Genomic DNA, 15344 nt, shown 5'->3' on the forward strand with positions numbered 1-15344 from the left:
TGAAAGGAAGGTTGGGATAGGGTGAGACTAGCTCAAAGGAGGGGAGGAAATCGAGGAATATCGAGTTGGTGCAATCTGTAGGAATTGTCAACGGGATGGATGTGGGAGGGGGAAGTGAGAAATGGGGAGGAGTCATGATTAGATATGCCCAGGGCTCTGGGGTGAGTGCGGGAGGGATGGTGAGCTGACTCAGAAGACCAGGAAAACTATACCTCGGGGAATCCAGTGATGGTTGCAAAAGGCATCTGGTATTGTCCTTCTACCACTGTCTTAAAAGGGATTCTAAAGGGATTTTCTTTCCCTTGTTCCTCCAGCCCTACACTTGCATTGCTGGCCTAAGTGGATACTCACCAGCTGGCTGTGTCCATCATTACAGCCAAGTCTGAGAATTCCTGATTATACTTAGAGTCAGTGGAGCTGCTGACACAAACAGTCATTAGCAGACAACCCTTTTGGAACAAACTATGCTTTAAAATGTAAACTGGGGGGGGGGGGCATTTTCCTTGTGTTGTCCAGAAAGAACCTTCTGCTGCCTGAGCCTGGATTAATCATGAGAGAGCTTGTCAACATTCCACTGGTACATATTCTTACTTTGGTTGCCTTCAGCGGGACTGAGAAACTTCCAAAAGGTTGGTTTGAGCAATCTTGTCTACTCTTGCCTTATTATCATAGTTCTGAGGTGCATGCGTGTGTTCCGATCATGACTGATTCATATTATGGCACACTTGGGTTTTACTTCGTGAAGTAGGGGTGGGAGAGGGAGGAAACTGTATAAATAAGCAATTGATTGATGGTCTCTATTCTACTGCTATCCCTCCTCTGCTTAAGTTCTGCAATAAAAAAATTCAGCCATTCAGTGCATGTGGAGCCCTCACTTATAGGGGAAACATTAGCAGGTAGACTGCAAGTTATCGAGGTCAGTTTGTTTATGTGTATGTCAAACTTCAGGGTGGTCTAAATGGATGATGAAAACCTTTTAACATCAGGTTTGCCGGGAATATAATCAACCGCACTCCCAGACATCCACAGTGTTTGCTTCTGAACAAAAATCATTCCATTTTCAGTTTCAGCTTTGCAAAACTCTTAATCAATATTTTAGTTCCTCCCACATTGGAATTAGAGAAAGACACACACAAGTGCCTATAAGATAAAAGCCTGAAGAACAATGGGTTCTCAATAACTTAGAGGCTGGAGCCATGATTTGGTTTGGCAAGAGACTGTGAAAGGTTTTTTTCAGAGCCTTTGGAATGTACCGGAAATAACACCACCTCAGGGGAAAGGAAAGCAACTTAAGAAACTGACAAACACCTGTTGCAGTAGCAAGAATGTCCACAGTTTCTGGCCAGCGTATTATGAAACTGAGACTAGGGTATTTCAAATCAGGAAGAAAGATAGGAAAATAGGTGACTTGTGAAGTGACTGGGGGCTTCATTGAAATCTTTTTACAAAGACACGAGAAAGCAGATTGAATGATATTACAGAGTTTTCAAATTAAATGTATTACAGTAGAGGAAAAAAGGTTCTGTGATTTATGACACACCCAAATGAATTATTTTCCCTTCATATTACTTTACCAAAGAACTGAACAGGTTTGTATTGTATAGATAAGTGAAGGTAATAAAATATATTGTATGTAGATGGGAAACATAGATTAGATTTTGTGGTTCATTAGAATTTCTGGAACCACAAGGTCAAAATTCACATGCTAACAAGATACAGCTTTCTTCACAGTCGGATTTCATAGACTTATGTTGTTTTGTTGCTTTCTTTTTCTATTTTACGTGAGTAGAACAGTATCTTCAAATGTATTTAAATATCTAATTGTCAACTAATACTTTAACGTAGCTCCAGATAAAAGAGAATCTAGATCTTTCCAAATATCTAATAATAGCCAGAAAGACTTAACATTGGCTTCAGATTATTTTAATACTTCCTGATCATACAACGGATGTCCGGAAAGGCAGCACCTGGATGTTTGGACTTATGGATTGTTATAAATTTATTTGTGCTATTCTAAACCATGAAGTGACATAAAAATGACATGGTTAAATGCTAAAATTTACTGGAATCCAGTCTTACAAGGAGCAGGACAATTGATTTTCTGGTTCAAATTAGAATCTCGTGCATGAAGAAAAACCAAACCCAACCTCCTAATTTATATTCTCGAAAGAGAAGATTTGTAGCTTCCAAACTTTACAGGTGAAGCACACTGTTTATTTTGAAAACTTCAAAAATGGTGGCATAAATGTAACAAAGCCAAAACCCTGACTTCTAAATAAAATAGCCAGATTGTTACCCCAACCTTGTTTATTTGTTCATAATTTATTTACTGCTTTAATTAGACTGTAAAATCAAAAAAAATATTTTTGCCTAGCCAACTCAAAGAGAGTATTTGAGTATTATTGAAAAATCTAAATTAATATGGGTTTAACATCAGCCTTAGCCAAAACACCAGGCCTGGAAGAGCAAACATTCATTAACTACACTTACCAGTTCTGAGAATAAGCATTATTATGAAAACACAATCCTTAAAAATTTTAAATGTTGAAGTACATGGAATATATCAGTACAAAAAAACACATTAATATGTGATTATTTTAATACTATTGAAAGTAATGAAATCGTTCTACACAAAATATCTCTAGTTGTTTTCTCTATTCTTGGCAGAAGGCAATAATGGGAAGAGGCTTTTTAGATGGTATACCTTTTTCCTAAGTCCTTTATCATGAATGAATCAAGGCGTCTGCAGCATAATATACCACAAAATAAACTGACACAATTAAAATACTGCAAGAGTATTCCATGGGTTCTTTTCTAACCATCGGCATAGGATTTCCTCAATAAAATTAATAACCAACTTTGTAGAATTAATAGTGTATTGTTATAGTTTTAATTTAATCGATATTCCTAATATTCAAAGACAAAGGGAAAAGTCACTATCTTTCTGAATCATTTCAACTAGTAATACTTTCAATCATGAGCTCAGTATCAAACCATAAGGAGGAAAATTTTATAAACTATCATGTATGAAAACAGTCAACATTTCATTGAACGTTCGCCTTAACCACATTCTTCAATAATATTTAATGTTTTATCAGGGAGTACTAAGTGTATAGTAGGATTTTCTGTAGGAGTATAGTAGTTCATGTAAGCAGCCCTGAATTTGTTAACATGCTATGCACAAAGGACTCCCGTCCGAATTCCAGTTTTAAAATTACCCCATAACTACCATACCTAGAAGTTGTTGAATCTCAAGTGATTTAACTTGAGGTATATTTTAGTAACTTCTTCTTCTAAATCATATGTCTACAGGCATAGAATTCACAAATTCGACATATGACTAAGTCAGATCAGGCACAGCTGTCATTGAAATCCAGGACACCAAGTCCTGGATGAATGTTTTATACTAACGTATATTGAAAGAGTAACTCATTCCACGTTTGCGGAAACACAGTTGCTTTAAATATTATTGACCATAAAGAACAGAAAAAGAGCAGAAATGGCAAGATTTCTACCATATTTTGAAAGGTGAAGTAGGCAACTTCTCAGTGAAATAGGACGTGAGATTATTGGGGGAAAGTGACAAGTAAGGGATGACTAGAGGACCTGAAGGAAATGGTCCCATTCGGGAAGATGAGAGAAGTGGATCCGATAATATAGAAGGACCATATGTCCATGCTGAGGACCCACTGGGACTGGAGACTGCACGCCCATCATGGTCCTGATCTGCACTGTTGTTTCACTTTATCCAACAATACTTTATGAACATATGAGCAGTGAAGACAGCTGGTTGGATTAGTTCAAGATTGGTACTTTCCAGGGTCAGTGAAGCTAAAGGACTAGAGAGTAAGGGAGCTGAGATTATCTGGCAACATACCATGTCGTCTAGGTCAGATAATGAAGAAAGTGAAACAAGGATATTGCAGGCTTGGAAGAGAATGTTACGATCGAGTTCCTTTTCTAGTCCCCAGTGCCTTTCTGTGTGTCTTTAGGGAAAGCATGTGGTCACTGTAAGCCTCGGTTTTCTCCTAAAATGAAGGACCTACCAGTGCTCAACTTACAATGTTATGTACTATGCTGAGGATTGTCAGTGATTGGTGGTGTGACAACTTCTGGGGAACAAGCACATTTTAGATGAGTCCCTATGAAATCATCCCTTAATCCCAAAGGAATGCCCCCCAGGAGAGGTCATTTCAGAAATTCTAACAGGCTGACCCAGAATTCCTACCTGCCTGTCCCCAGTGTCATTCCTGAAGGCAAGGACCAACAGTGTGTTCTGTGATAAAGAATTAATGATACGGTATTAATAAGTGAGATTACTATAATTATTGAGATGATCAACGAACCTTACAAGTTCCAAAGACATCATAATAAAAAATAACTTACGGGGCTTCCCTGGTGGCACAGTGGTTGAGAGTCCGCCTGCCGATGCAGGGGACGCGGGTTCGTGCCCCGGTCCGGGAGGATACCACATGCCGCGGAGTGGCTGGGCCCGTGAGCCATGGCCGCTGAGCCTGTGCGTCTGGAGCCTGTGCTCCGCAACGGGAGAGGCCACAGCAGGGAGAGGCCCATGTACCGCAAAAAAAAACCAAAACTTATGTTTGATTACATCACCAGCAGAATAAATGTGTCAGTTTCTAAGATATGCCAAATGATGAGCAATACTGAACATCCTCTTTCTTTGGGGGATTTGAAAAATTTCCGACACCAAAGTGTTTTGTCGTACCGAAAAAACAATACTGTATTCATGATGTTAGAAAAGCATGAATATGTTCCAAGTCTGAGCCCTAATTTTACTAGAACAGAAAGGAGCAAATACACCTGACTTCTTTGTTTATTCAGTCATTTAGTTATGTCAGTCAGCAGCTGGTCAATCAGAAGTTGGTATGTCAATGGCCATGTGCTAGAGCCCATAAAAGGGTAATATCATATCCTTCTCAGCAGCTAGTATTCAAGTTAAGTTACTCTTTGGGTACAGAAAAGCATTGTGTTTATTTTCATGTATTTGTTGTTCATGTGGTCCTTGGATTGAGGGAAGAAATAGTGTCCTAGTTTAAACAGGCCCTGGCTGAGATGAAAGCTGGATAGTAAAATGAAAGCAAACAGGAGACGGTCTGCTGAGTCAACAAATGTCATTAAATACAACTATGTGATTGTGCCAGTAAAAATCTGAAAGCAGATTTGTTTGGATAATTTTGGAATATGGGCAAAGTGGACTTAGACTATAATCTGCCTATAGGTATTGATATTGATAACGTCAATCATGTTTTTCCCCTTTCTGTAACTAGTACCACACTGAAGACATGGTATAGCTTAGAGTTAAAAGATAGGTACTTTAAATCAAACTTAACTTTGAAGTTCAGTTCTATCACTTCCTGCTTTTGTTTTGTTTAGACAAGTTGTTGAACAATTCGTCGCCTTCATTCCTCATCTGCCAATGGGAATTATAAAAGTATCTGCCTTCACGTTTGTTGTGATACATAAATGAGATCATGAATGAAAAGTATAATGCATGGCTGATAGCAGGTGTTTAATCAGTTTCAGATGCTAAAATGATTAAAAACAGAATCAAATCTCACATAAAACTGTCATGCCACTGAACATTAAGGGAAGCTGTTCTTAGTAAGAGCTCATGTATTTCTCCATGTCTAAGTTTATCAAGGCATTCTAAGATTTACTTCTTTGATCTTAACTGATCTCAACAGAGTTTGTGTTGCCTCGTTGGAAAGATAATATTATGTCTGTTAACTCTGTCACTTCTGCATCTCATGTTGAATGAGAAGAAACTAATGAATAAAGTTTGGAGTTTGGGGTAAAAATAATTCACAGCCATTAAGAATGATACTGAAAACACAAAATATACAAAAGTTTAAAAGAGAAAAACACCCACACTTCCAGGACTGTTAACATATTGATATATTTTCTTCCATTTTTTTCTACATATCCTAAAAAAAGATATCATAATAAGATTGTTTATGCAATTCTGCTCCCTGCCACTAAAGCGTGAGCATATTTTATATCATCAATATCTTCAAAATACCATTTGCAGTGGCTGTGTAAATAGTATCCTGTTTAGGTAACAGCTGCTAATATATGTTGAACATTTGCCCCTCTGAGGAAAACAAGGCCCTGATATGTTACATTTGTTGACTGCTGTAGTATAAATGCTCCAGTCACAGCCAATTTCCAGGTACCAACAAACACTGAGTTGGGAGGAGATGTATAGTGGCACACCTACAATTTCTATAGACATTAGATGTAAATAACCACAAGAACATAGATAATAGTAAAATATAGAAAAATAATTAGAAAGTGATAAATGTTGAGTACTATTACTTTGTTTTTAACACAATTTATCTAATCAAATTTATATAATTTAGTTTTTAATAATGGCTCTATTCCATTATCTTGTTAAATTTCTGAAAAATTAACACTTGACTCTTGCAAGCCAGTACAAGCCAGCTCCAGTAGACCACAGCTAGAAGACAAAGCTGTGTGCCTAACTCTTCTTCCACTTTCATACAATTAGTACAATTTAGTACAATTAATCTATTTTTGTGCAGTGAAATTCATCTATATGCCTTTCCATTTGGGGATTATTTCCTTGGGATAGACTCCTAGAAGTATTATTGGTAATTTGCAGGTAATACAGAAACCAGGAGAACAACTTAATAGTTCAGGTTTCTGTCTCTAAATTATAGAATCAAATAACACAGAGTGTTCCATATGGACCAAGGACAATGTTAAATGCATTATGTATATTCACTTACATAATCCTCATGACAAGCCTATGCGGTGGTTTTATTATCTCCGTCTACAGCTGAAGATGCCAAGGCAACTAGTTAAAGTTGAGTGGGAAGTAAGTGATGGAGCAGGGATTTGAATTCAAGTCCTGTGCTAGAACCTCTTACCGTCTAGTTCCTCAACAGGCTTTCTTTTTAAACAGTGAAAGCTTTCAATACTATCAGTTAATCTTTGGGCCCATCATTACCTGCATCCCATGACCTTACTATAATATTTTTTGTTTTTTAATCTCTCAATATCTATGTGATTATGCAATTGATTGCTTATTTCATTCATTAGTTGTTTAGAAAAATCTGCTTTCTTTCTTAAGAGACTGATTTTCTCAAACTTTGTTATCAATTACAAATTTGCTTCCACTGCATTGGAAAATTAACATTTCTGTGGCCTTCTGATTTATGTCCTATAATTCTTTATTACAAAGATAATATATATTAATTTTATATATTTTTAAATATTATATAGTATTTTCCTGTAATACTTTGCTGTAAAGTATGGCAAAACAAAAATACAAAATTACACATAATGCTCACAATAGGAGGTAAATGATTATAACATTTTGCTACTCATTCATTTTTCCACTCGTGTGTGTGTGTGTGTGTGTGTGTGTGTGTGTGTGTGTAATTTTCTTTAAAATTTAGTAGCCTATTACTTCATTGTAATATCTTCTGGTAATATTAATTTTAGTTTGGGCTTTGTTTGAGTCTATATTTTTAAATAATTAAGCTTCATGATTGTTGTATCTTCCTGATGGATTGTTCCTTTTATCATTAAGTAGTATTTCTCTTCATTCTTTAAAGGCTTACTTATCACCTTATATTCCATTTTTTCTTATATTAGTACTACTTTATTGCTTTATCACTTTGTTTTGAGTAGTGTTTACTTCGTATATATTTTCCATTCTCTTTATATCCAATGTTTCTGTTTTAATTTATTTAGGCATGTCTTTTGTGTTTTTTAATCCTGTATGATAGTGTCTGTCTTTCCATAGATCAGTTTATACCATGGGTGTTTATTGTGATTTCTGATATATTTGGCCATGTTTCTTCCACATTAATTTGTGTCTTCTGTTAACTATACCTTTCCTTGGCTTATTTATCCTCCTTTTCTGCTTCTTCATCTTTTTTTTTTAATTGATACAGTTCTAGTCTCTTTTTTCTTCTGCTAGTCTGGAAGTTTTGGTTTTTAATCTATTATTTTAGTAGTAAGCATTAATGAAATTTTAACAATATGTCTCTAACCATATATTTTCTCCCCATGTTTAGAGTTATTCAGTGTTTCTGTCATCTTCCTGCTTACAGTAAAGAACTTAGAATGTTTTAACAATCTGCTGAACTTCTTCCCTAAACTTTCATCTTATAACTGTTTGCCTAGAATTCTAGTTCCACTCTTTTTTTAAACACAAAAATTATTGAGTTTAAAAAATATATATTCCACAGTGTCTAAAATTCTGCTGAACTTCTTCCCTAAACTTTCATCTTATAACTGTTTGCCTAGAATTCTAGTTCCACTCTTTTTTTAAACACAAAAATTATTGAGTTTAAAAAATATATATTCCACAGTGTCTAAAATTGCAATTATATTTTACCACCATCTATGCTAACTACACTTTCTCATCACTGGCCCCTTTCTTTTGGGTACAAGTTATTTCTTATGGAGTTTATATACTTTTAGTAACTGTTTCAGAGAAGGTCTCAGTGGTAAATACTCTCAGTATTTGTCTGTTTATTTACTTTGTCTTCATTTTTAAAAAAAAATGATTATCTAAGCTGGCTATAGAATTCCAGGCTAACAGTTATTTTTTTCTCAGCCTTTTAAAAATACTGGTCCATTGCCTTTTGGTATCAATTGTTGCCAAATAATATCAGGTTAGCCTAACTGGCATTCTTCTTAAGGTGATTGATCTTTTATTTCTAGTAAGATTTAAGATTTTCTTTATCTTAAATTTTCTACAGTTTTAATCCAGTGTATCTAAGGATGAATTTATTTTTCTTTATCTGGCTTGATGCTTAGTGGAAACTTTCAACATGAATATTTCTGTTTTTTTTTCACTTTTGAAAAATGATCAGTGATTTATTCCTTTACACATTACTTATATGCCATTTCTTCTATTTTATTTTTTTTGGAACTTCTGTTAGAAGTTTATTAGTGCCTGTCTGTCTTTATGTCTCTTAACTATTCTTTAATACTTTTAATTTCTTTATTTCTTTGTACAGCATTCTGTATATATTAATGGTCATTTTAGTGCAAAGTTGGGAAAAGGGGGGCCTTGCTGCCTAGATATAAAATATAAAAGACGTCATTTCACCTAAAAATTCTGCCCTCTTCTTTCACCTACTCTCTCTCAACCTTTTAAAAAATGTATGCCTTTTATAAAGGCCTCAGTAATAGAGTTTGGTTCATTAGTCAGTGTGCTAGCCCTCCAGATAGAGAGAGGTCTGAGACATGGTCCCTGACCCAAAGCTTAAGGTTTTTCTAACTGAGTGTGGGACAAAGACATAAACAAATCATTCTAATAGCATCTGTGTGGCAAGTGCTATGAGTGACATATATAGGATGACCCAAGGTTAAAGAAAAGGGCATTTGATTCTATCTAGGAAGTCAGGGAGATTGGGAGGAGATGATGCTTAAACTGGACCTTAAGAAAAGAATAACACTTACGAAAGAGATACAGGCTAAGTGGACACTCCCAACCACCATTTCCCTTACTCTCAGCCAATGAGTTTGCCTCTGAGTTTACTGAAAAAATAAGTTTCATTTAGATACTGGATGCATTTTCTTTTTATTTTTTATTTTTGCAGTACGCGGGCCTCTCACTGTTTTGACCTCTCCCGTTGCGGAGCACAGGCTCCGGATGCGCAGGCTCAGCGGCCATGGCTCACGGGCCTAGCCGCTCCGTGGCATGTGGGATCTTCCCAGACCGGGGCACGAACCCGTGTCCCCTGCATCGGCAGGAGGACTCTCAACCACTGCGCCACCAGGGAAGCCCAGGATGCATTTTTTAATGGCCAATGTGCCAGTTTTTTCTTCTTGTTTTATGGGGCTGTCACCCCCTACCCTGCATCTAAAATATTGCTCACACTACTTACTTGGCTTTCCTAGGCACCTTGCATTTTAACTAAAATGACCATATAATTTACTGTCCAAACTCAGGTATTTTTGGAGTATGGGGGTACTATTAACAATTATGCCAGGATAGCAGGCATAACTGATTATTATAGCTGATCATTTTATGTATCTATCCTACCTTATCATCTAGATTGTGGACTCTTAACCAGGCAGAGATGTGCTTTACACATCTTTTTGCTTCTAGTCAACCCAGTGACTGCTCCATGAAAAATCGTAAATAAACCTTTGATAAATAATAATAACAAAGCAGTGATGATGATAATTATTTTAAATCAGATTATGCAATGGGGTAGATTTTCAGACTCACCCAAATACAGGTGCCGGCACTTTCTCACACCATCAAACCCTTGAGGTGACCAGGACCTCACCCCTTTGTTTTGGTGGGATTCACAGATTTGTAAATTGAAGTGGGGTGCATCCCTTTACCAACACATTCTCATCCTTCTTAACTTCTCTTTCCTCCCCAATTCTTCTAAGCCAGGTGACCCTCATTTAATGGAGCTGGGAAGAGAGAGGGACCATGTTTATGGCCTCTCTTCCTTTTGTCTTTCTTTTTGTAACACACATACACACAAACACACACCAAGCAAAAACAAACAAACAAACAAAACCCCCAGCTTTATTGAGATATAATTCACATACCAGTCTCTTTGGTTAAAGTATACAGTTCACAGAGCTGTGCATTCATCATCATAATCAATTTTAGAACGTTCTTATTACACCTATTTGAAATCCTGCATTCCTTAGCCATAGATTACTCCCTAATCCCTCCATCCTCTTCCCAATTCCTAGACAATCACTCATGTATTTTCTGTTTCTACAGATAATGACTATTCTGGATATTTTATATAAATGAAATTGTACAGTATGTCGTTCTTGTGACTGGCTTCTTTCACTTAGTTTATTGTTTCCAAGTTTCATCCATGTTGTAGCATGTATCAATACTTTGTTTCTTCTTATTGTCAAATAATATTTCGTTGAATGGATATACCACATTTTGTTTATCCATTAATCTGTTGGCAGACACTTGGGTTGCTCCACCTTTTGGCTACTATGAGTAATGTTGCTTTGAACGTGGGTGTACAAATATCTATCTGAGTCTCTGCTTTCAGTTCTTTTGGGCATATAGCCAGAAGTGGAATTGCTGGATCATATATTAATTCTATGCTTATTTGAGGAACCACCATCCTGTTTTCCACAGTGGCTGTGCCATTCTACATTCCCACCAACAATGCACAAAAGTTCTAATTTTTCCACATCCTTGCCAGTATTTGTTGTTATATTTCTTTTTTATTATAACCATTCTAGTGTGTGTAAACTAGTATCTCACTGAGGTTTTGATTTGCATTTCCTTAGTTAATGAGGTTGAGCATCTTTTTCCATGCTTGTTGTCCATCTGTATACATTCTTTGGAGACAGGTCAGTTCAGATCCTTTGCTCATTTGTTGTTTGGGTTGTCTTTTTATTATCGAGTCTTTTTCTAATCTACTCATAATGCAGATGTGAATTCTTTATAAATCTGATGAATCTTCATCTTCAAAGCCTCTCATTTACAGGAGCCCCCTTCTAAGACCTCCGGTGGTTTCTAGCAATGTGTTCATATAAACATATGTTTTAACAAAATTTGGGGAAAATTGTTTCTAAACAGGAATTGTTAAGATTGCTTTCTCTTTTCACTTTGACTTCCCTTCAGTGACACTTCCCTTCAAGTTTATTGGTGTTAGGGAGGCAACAGACATTTTGTATTAATAGTTTTATATATTTTTTCATAAAAAGAACACCTAAATTATATAACTTTGGACTTCACAAAACCTGAATCTGCCTCTACCCATATATAATAAATCTAAGTCCGACTCTCCTAAGAGCCTTCTCTTTTGATTCTCAAATGCCTACTTTAGAAGTAGCAACAAAATCCTCTGCACAAAATTTTTCCTTCCTTTTGGCAAATTTCTACCATGGGGAAATTTCATTCTCATTCAGGTATGTGGTGGCCTCTGACTACTTACAGAAGAGTTAGTAAACAGTACTGTAGAATGCTCTCGTTTGATTTCTCCTCTCCTTTCAGCCCCTGTCATCACCACTCCTCTTGAAACAGTGGATGCCTTAGTTGAAGAAGTGGCTACTTTCATGTGTGCAGTGGAATCCTATCCTCAGCCTGAAATTTCCTGGACCAGAAATAAAATTCTCATTAAGTAAGTATTCTGCCTTTTTCCAGCAAGAATGCCCAAGGTTGCCATGTGATTTATCTTTGTCATAAATGTAATCACAGCTCTGGCAGTACTAAAGTTCACCTTCTAGAATACATAAAATGCAAATTTCCTCATTTTATAAATGTAAGATCTGAACTTCAGTGAGGTTAAGAGAATTGCCCAACATAAAGTGATTTAACTGATATGGGGAAGTTAGGGTTATTTCATGGATCCCAGGTTAGGACCTAGAAGAAGTTTCACAGTAATTAGGAAACACCATGATATCCTAATTCTGGGGGTACATGTTCCAGGACACTCTGGGGAATTAATAGGGACCAGCCTCATTTCCTATACTTCTAATATCCCAATCAAGTGATGCATGTGGTCTAGGAATCTGACCTTTAGGTGACCATGACTTTTTCTTTTGAAAGTCAGAAAGGACTCTTGATGTATATAGTGAGGTACCCTCTCAAACAGATAAAATTTCTACTTGGCACATAAAGGTTAGGCTATCCTTTCCCCATTACAATAGCTATCTGATCAAAAATACTCTAAAAATCTGTAACAAATATAACCACTGGCTTTCTAGCAGGCCACATAGCTTGCATTAGGACTAGAGCATTTAAATGCTCCACAAACTAGAACTTTTACTCCACATCCATGAACTTGGATGGGGAAAAATTACATCTTTGTTTTCACTAAGCTCCAATTGAAATTTATCATTTCCTTCTATTATATATGTTGTAATGTGGGAAACTACCCTGGGCTGCAGAAGCCTTCAAGTATTCTACCAGGCAAGCTATCCCAGAAGTCCTGGAATAGGAAGGCTCACAGACCAAATTAAGATGCTTGAAATACAGTTTATTAAATCAATTTAAAATACATAGATAGAGAAAGGAATGGAAACTACCAGAGGGTTTCTATAGGTGTGCACTCTGTTCACGATGTTTCTGTTTGGCTGAAGGCTTCCCTAAGCCGTGTGGCTGACAGGGTCTTGGTGCTCTGGCCTGTTGTGCCGAGCTCAGGACATTGGACCACCAGAGACCCCCAGGCCCCATGTAATATCAATTGGCGAGAAGTCTCCCAGAGATCTCTGTCTCAATGCTAAGACCCAGCTCCACCCAATGGCCAGCAAGCTCCAGTCTGGATACCCCATGCCAAACAACTAGCAAGACAGGAACAAAAGCACACCCATTATCAGGGAGGCTGCCTAAAATCACGCTAAGTTAACAACACCCCAAAACACACCAACGGACGCAGCCCTGCCCACCAGAAAGACAAGATCGAGCCCCATCCACCAGAACACAGGCACAAGTCCTCTCCACCAGGAAGCCTACACAAGCCACTGAACCAACCTTACCAACTGGGGGCAGACACCAAAATCAACGGGAGCTATGAACCTGCAGCCTGTGAAAAGGAAACCCCAAACACAGTAAGTTAAGCAAAATGAGAAGACAGAGAAATATGCAGCAGATGAAGGAGCAAGGTAAAAACCCACCAGACCAAACAAATGAAGGGAAAACAGGCTGTCTACCTGAAAAAGAATTCAGAGTAGTGATAGTAAAGATGACCCCAAATCTTGGAAATAGAATGGAGAAAATACAAGAAACGTTTAACAAGGACCTAGAAGAACTAAAGAGCAAACAAACAGTGATGAACAACACAATAAATGAAATTTAAAATTCTCTAGAAGGAATCAATAGCAGAATAACTGAGGCAGAAGAACGGATAAGTGACCCAGAAGATAAAATAGTGGAAATAACTACTGCAGAGCAAAATAAAGAAAAAAAGAATAAAAAGAACTGAGGACAGTCTCAGAGACCTCTGGGACAACATTAAATGCACCAACACTCAAATGATAGGGTCCCAGAAGAAGAAGAGAAAAAGAAAGGGTCTGAGAAAATATTTTAAGAGATTATAGTTGAAAACTTCCCTAACATGGGAAAGGAAATAGTCCATCAAGTCCAGGAAGCACAGAGAGTCCCATACAGGATAAATCCAAGGAGAAACACACCAAGACATATTAATCAAACTATCAAAAATTAAATACAAAGAAAAAATATTAAAAGCAGCAAGGGAAAAGCAACAAATAACATAAAGGGAATACGCATAACGTTAACAGCTGACCTTTCAGCAGAAACTCTGCAAGCCAGAAGGGAGTGGCAGGACATATTTAAAGTGATGAAAGGGAAAAACCTACAACCAAGATTACTCTACCCAGCAAGGATCTCATTCAGATTCAACGGAGAAGTTAAAACCTTTACAGACAAGCAAAAGCTAAGAGAATTCAGCACCAGCAAACCAGCTTTACAACACATGCTAAAGGAACTTCTCTAGGCAGGAAACACCAGAGAAGGAAAAGGTGAAGGTGATATACTGCATATCACCAGTGTGTGGTTGTTTTCAAGGTGACAAAGTTGTCAGTCTAGAGGTGGCAGAATTATGAACTTGTCTTTCCATCTCTTCCTACCATAAATAATGCTCTTCTTTGTTCCATATTTTAAATTTATTCCATCTATCTTTAGTAGGTTGCAATTTTATTTACTACCTATATTCAACACAATTTATCAATTCTGCCTATATTTCATAAGTCAGTAGCTTACTTTTTATCTCTACTTACAAGTCATTTTACCAATATCTCATAAGTTATTAGCTTTACAATTTATATGCTTAATACTGTTTATGAGTTTTATCCATCTTATGTCTTTGTCTTCTATAGTAAAATTGACTATTCCTAAACAATACAGGAAAACCTCATTTAATATACATCATGAATAACAGTGGTAATAAAGTACCTGTGACACTATTACAGTAGAAGTTATAAATAGTTTTATATTACATTACAACATGATGTAATATATTATTGTTGCTTATATACTGAGATATTATTTATATTCTTCTCTACTTTGAAATTATAATAGTTGTTAGATAGCATTCAGTATTCAAAAGTCAATATTCAGGGCTTCCCAGGTGGCGCAGTGGTTGAGAGTCCGCTTGCCGATGCAGGGGACACGGGTTCGTGCCCCAGTCCGGGAAGATCCCACATGCCGCGGAGCGGCTGGGCCCGTGAGCTATGGCTGCTGAGCCTGCACGTCCGGAGCCTCTGCTCCGCAATGGGAGGGGCCACAGCAGTGAGAGGCCCGCGTACCGCAAAAAAAAAAAAAAAAAAGTCAATATTCAAAGACTACTCTCCCCATCATCGTCTTTTAATTTGTCCAAGAAGGA

General features: G+C 37.0%; 1 protein-coding gene across 6 annotated transcripts in view; it reads left to right on the forward strand.

The window, feature by feature from the left end:
* Positions 1 to 550: 550 nt before the first annotated feature.
* MUSK (muscle associated receptor tyrosine kinase) overlaps positions 551 to 15344 on the forward strand; it is a gene marked incomplete at both ends in the record, with an annotated part of 88146 nt that continues 73352 nt past the window's right edge. For all 6 annotated transcript variants that reach the window (XM_079706243.1, XM_079706239.1, XM_079706240.1 and 3 more), the window contains 2 exons: positions 551 to 629; positions 11996 to 12122. In XM_079706243.1, coding sequence (XP_079562369.1) covers positions 551 to 629; positions 11996 to 12122 — 206 coding nt within the window. The remainder of the gene's footprint in view (positions 630 to 11995; positions 12123 to 15344) is intronic.

Source organism: Hyperoodon ampullatus (assembly GCF_949752795.1).
Source record: "Hyperoodon ampullatus genome assembly, chromosome: 6".
Lineage (NCBI taxonomy): Eukaryota > Metazoa > Chordata > Mammalia > Artiodactyla > Ziphiidae > Hyperoodon > Hyperoodon ampullatus.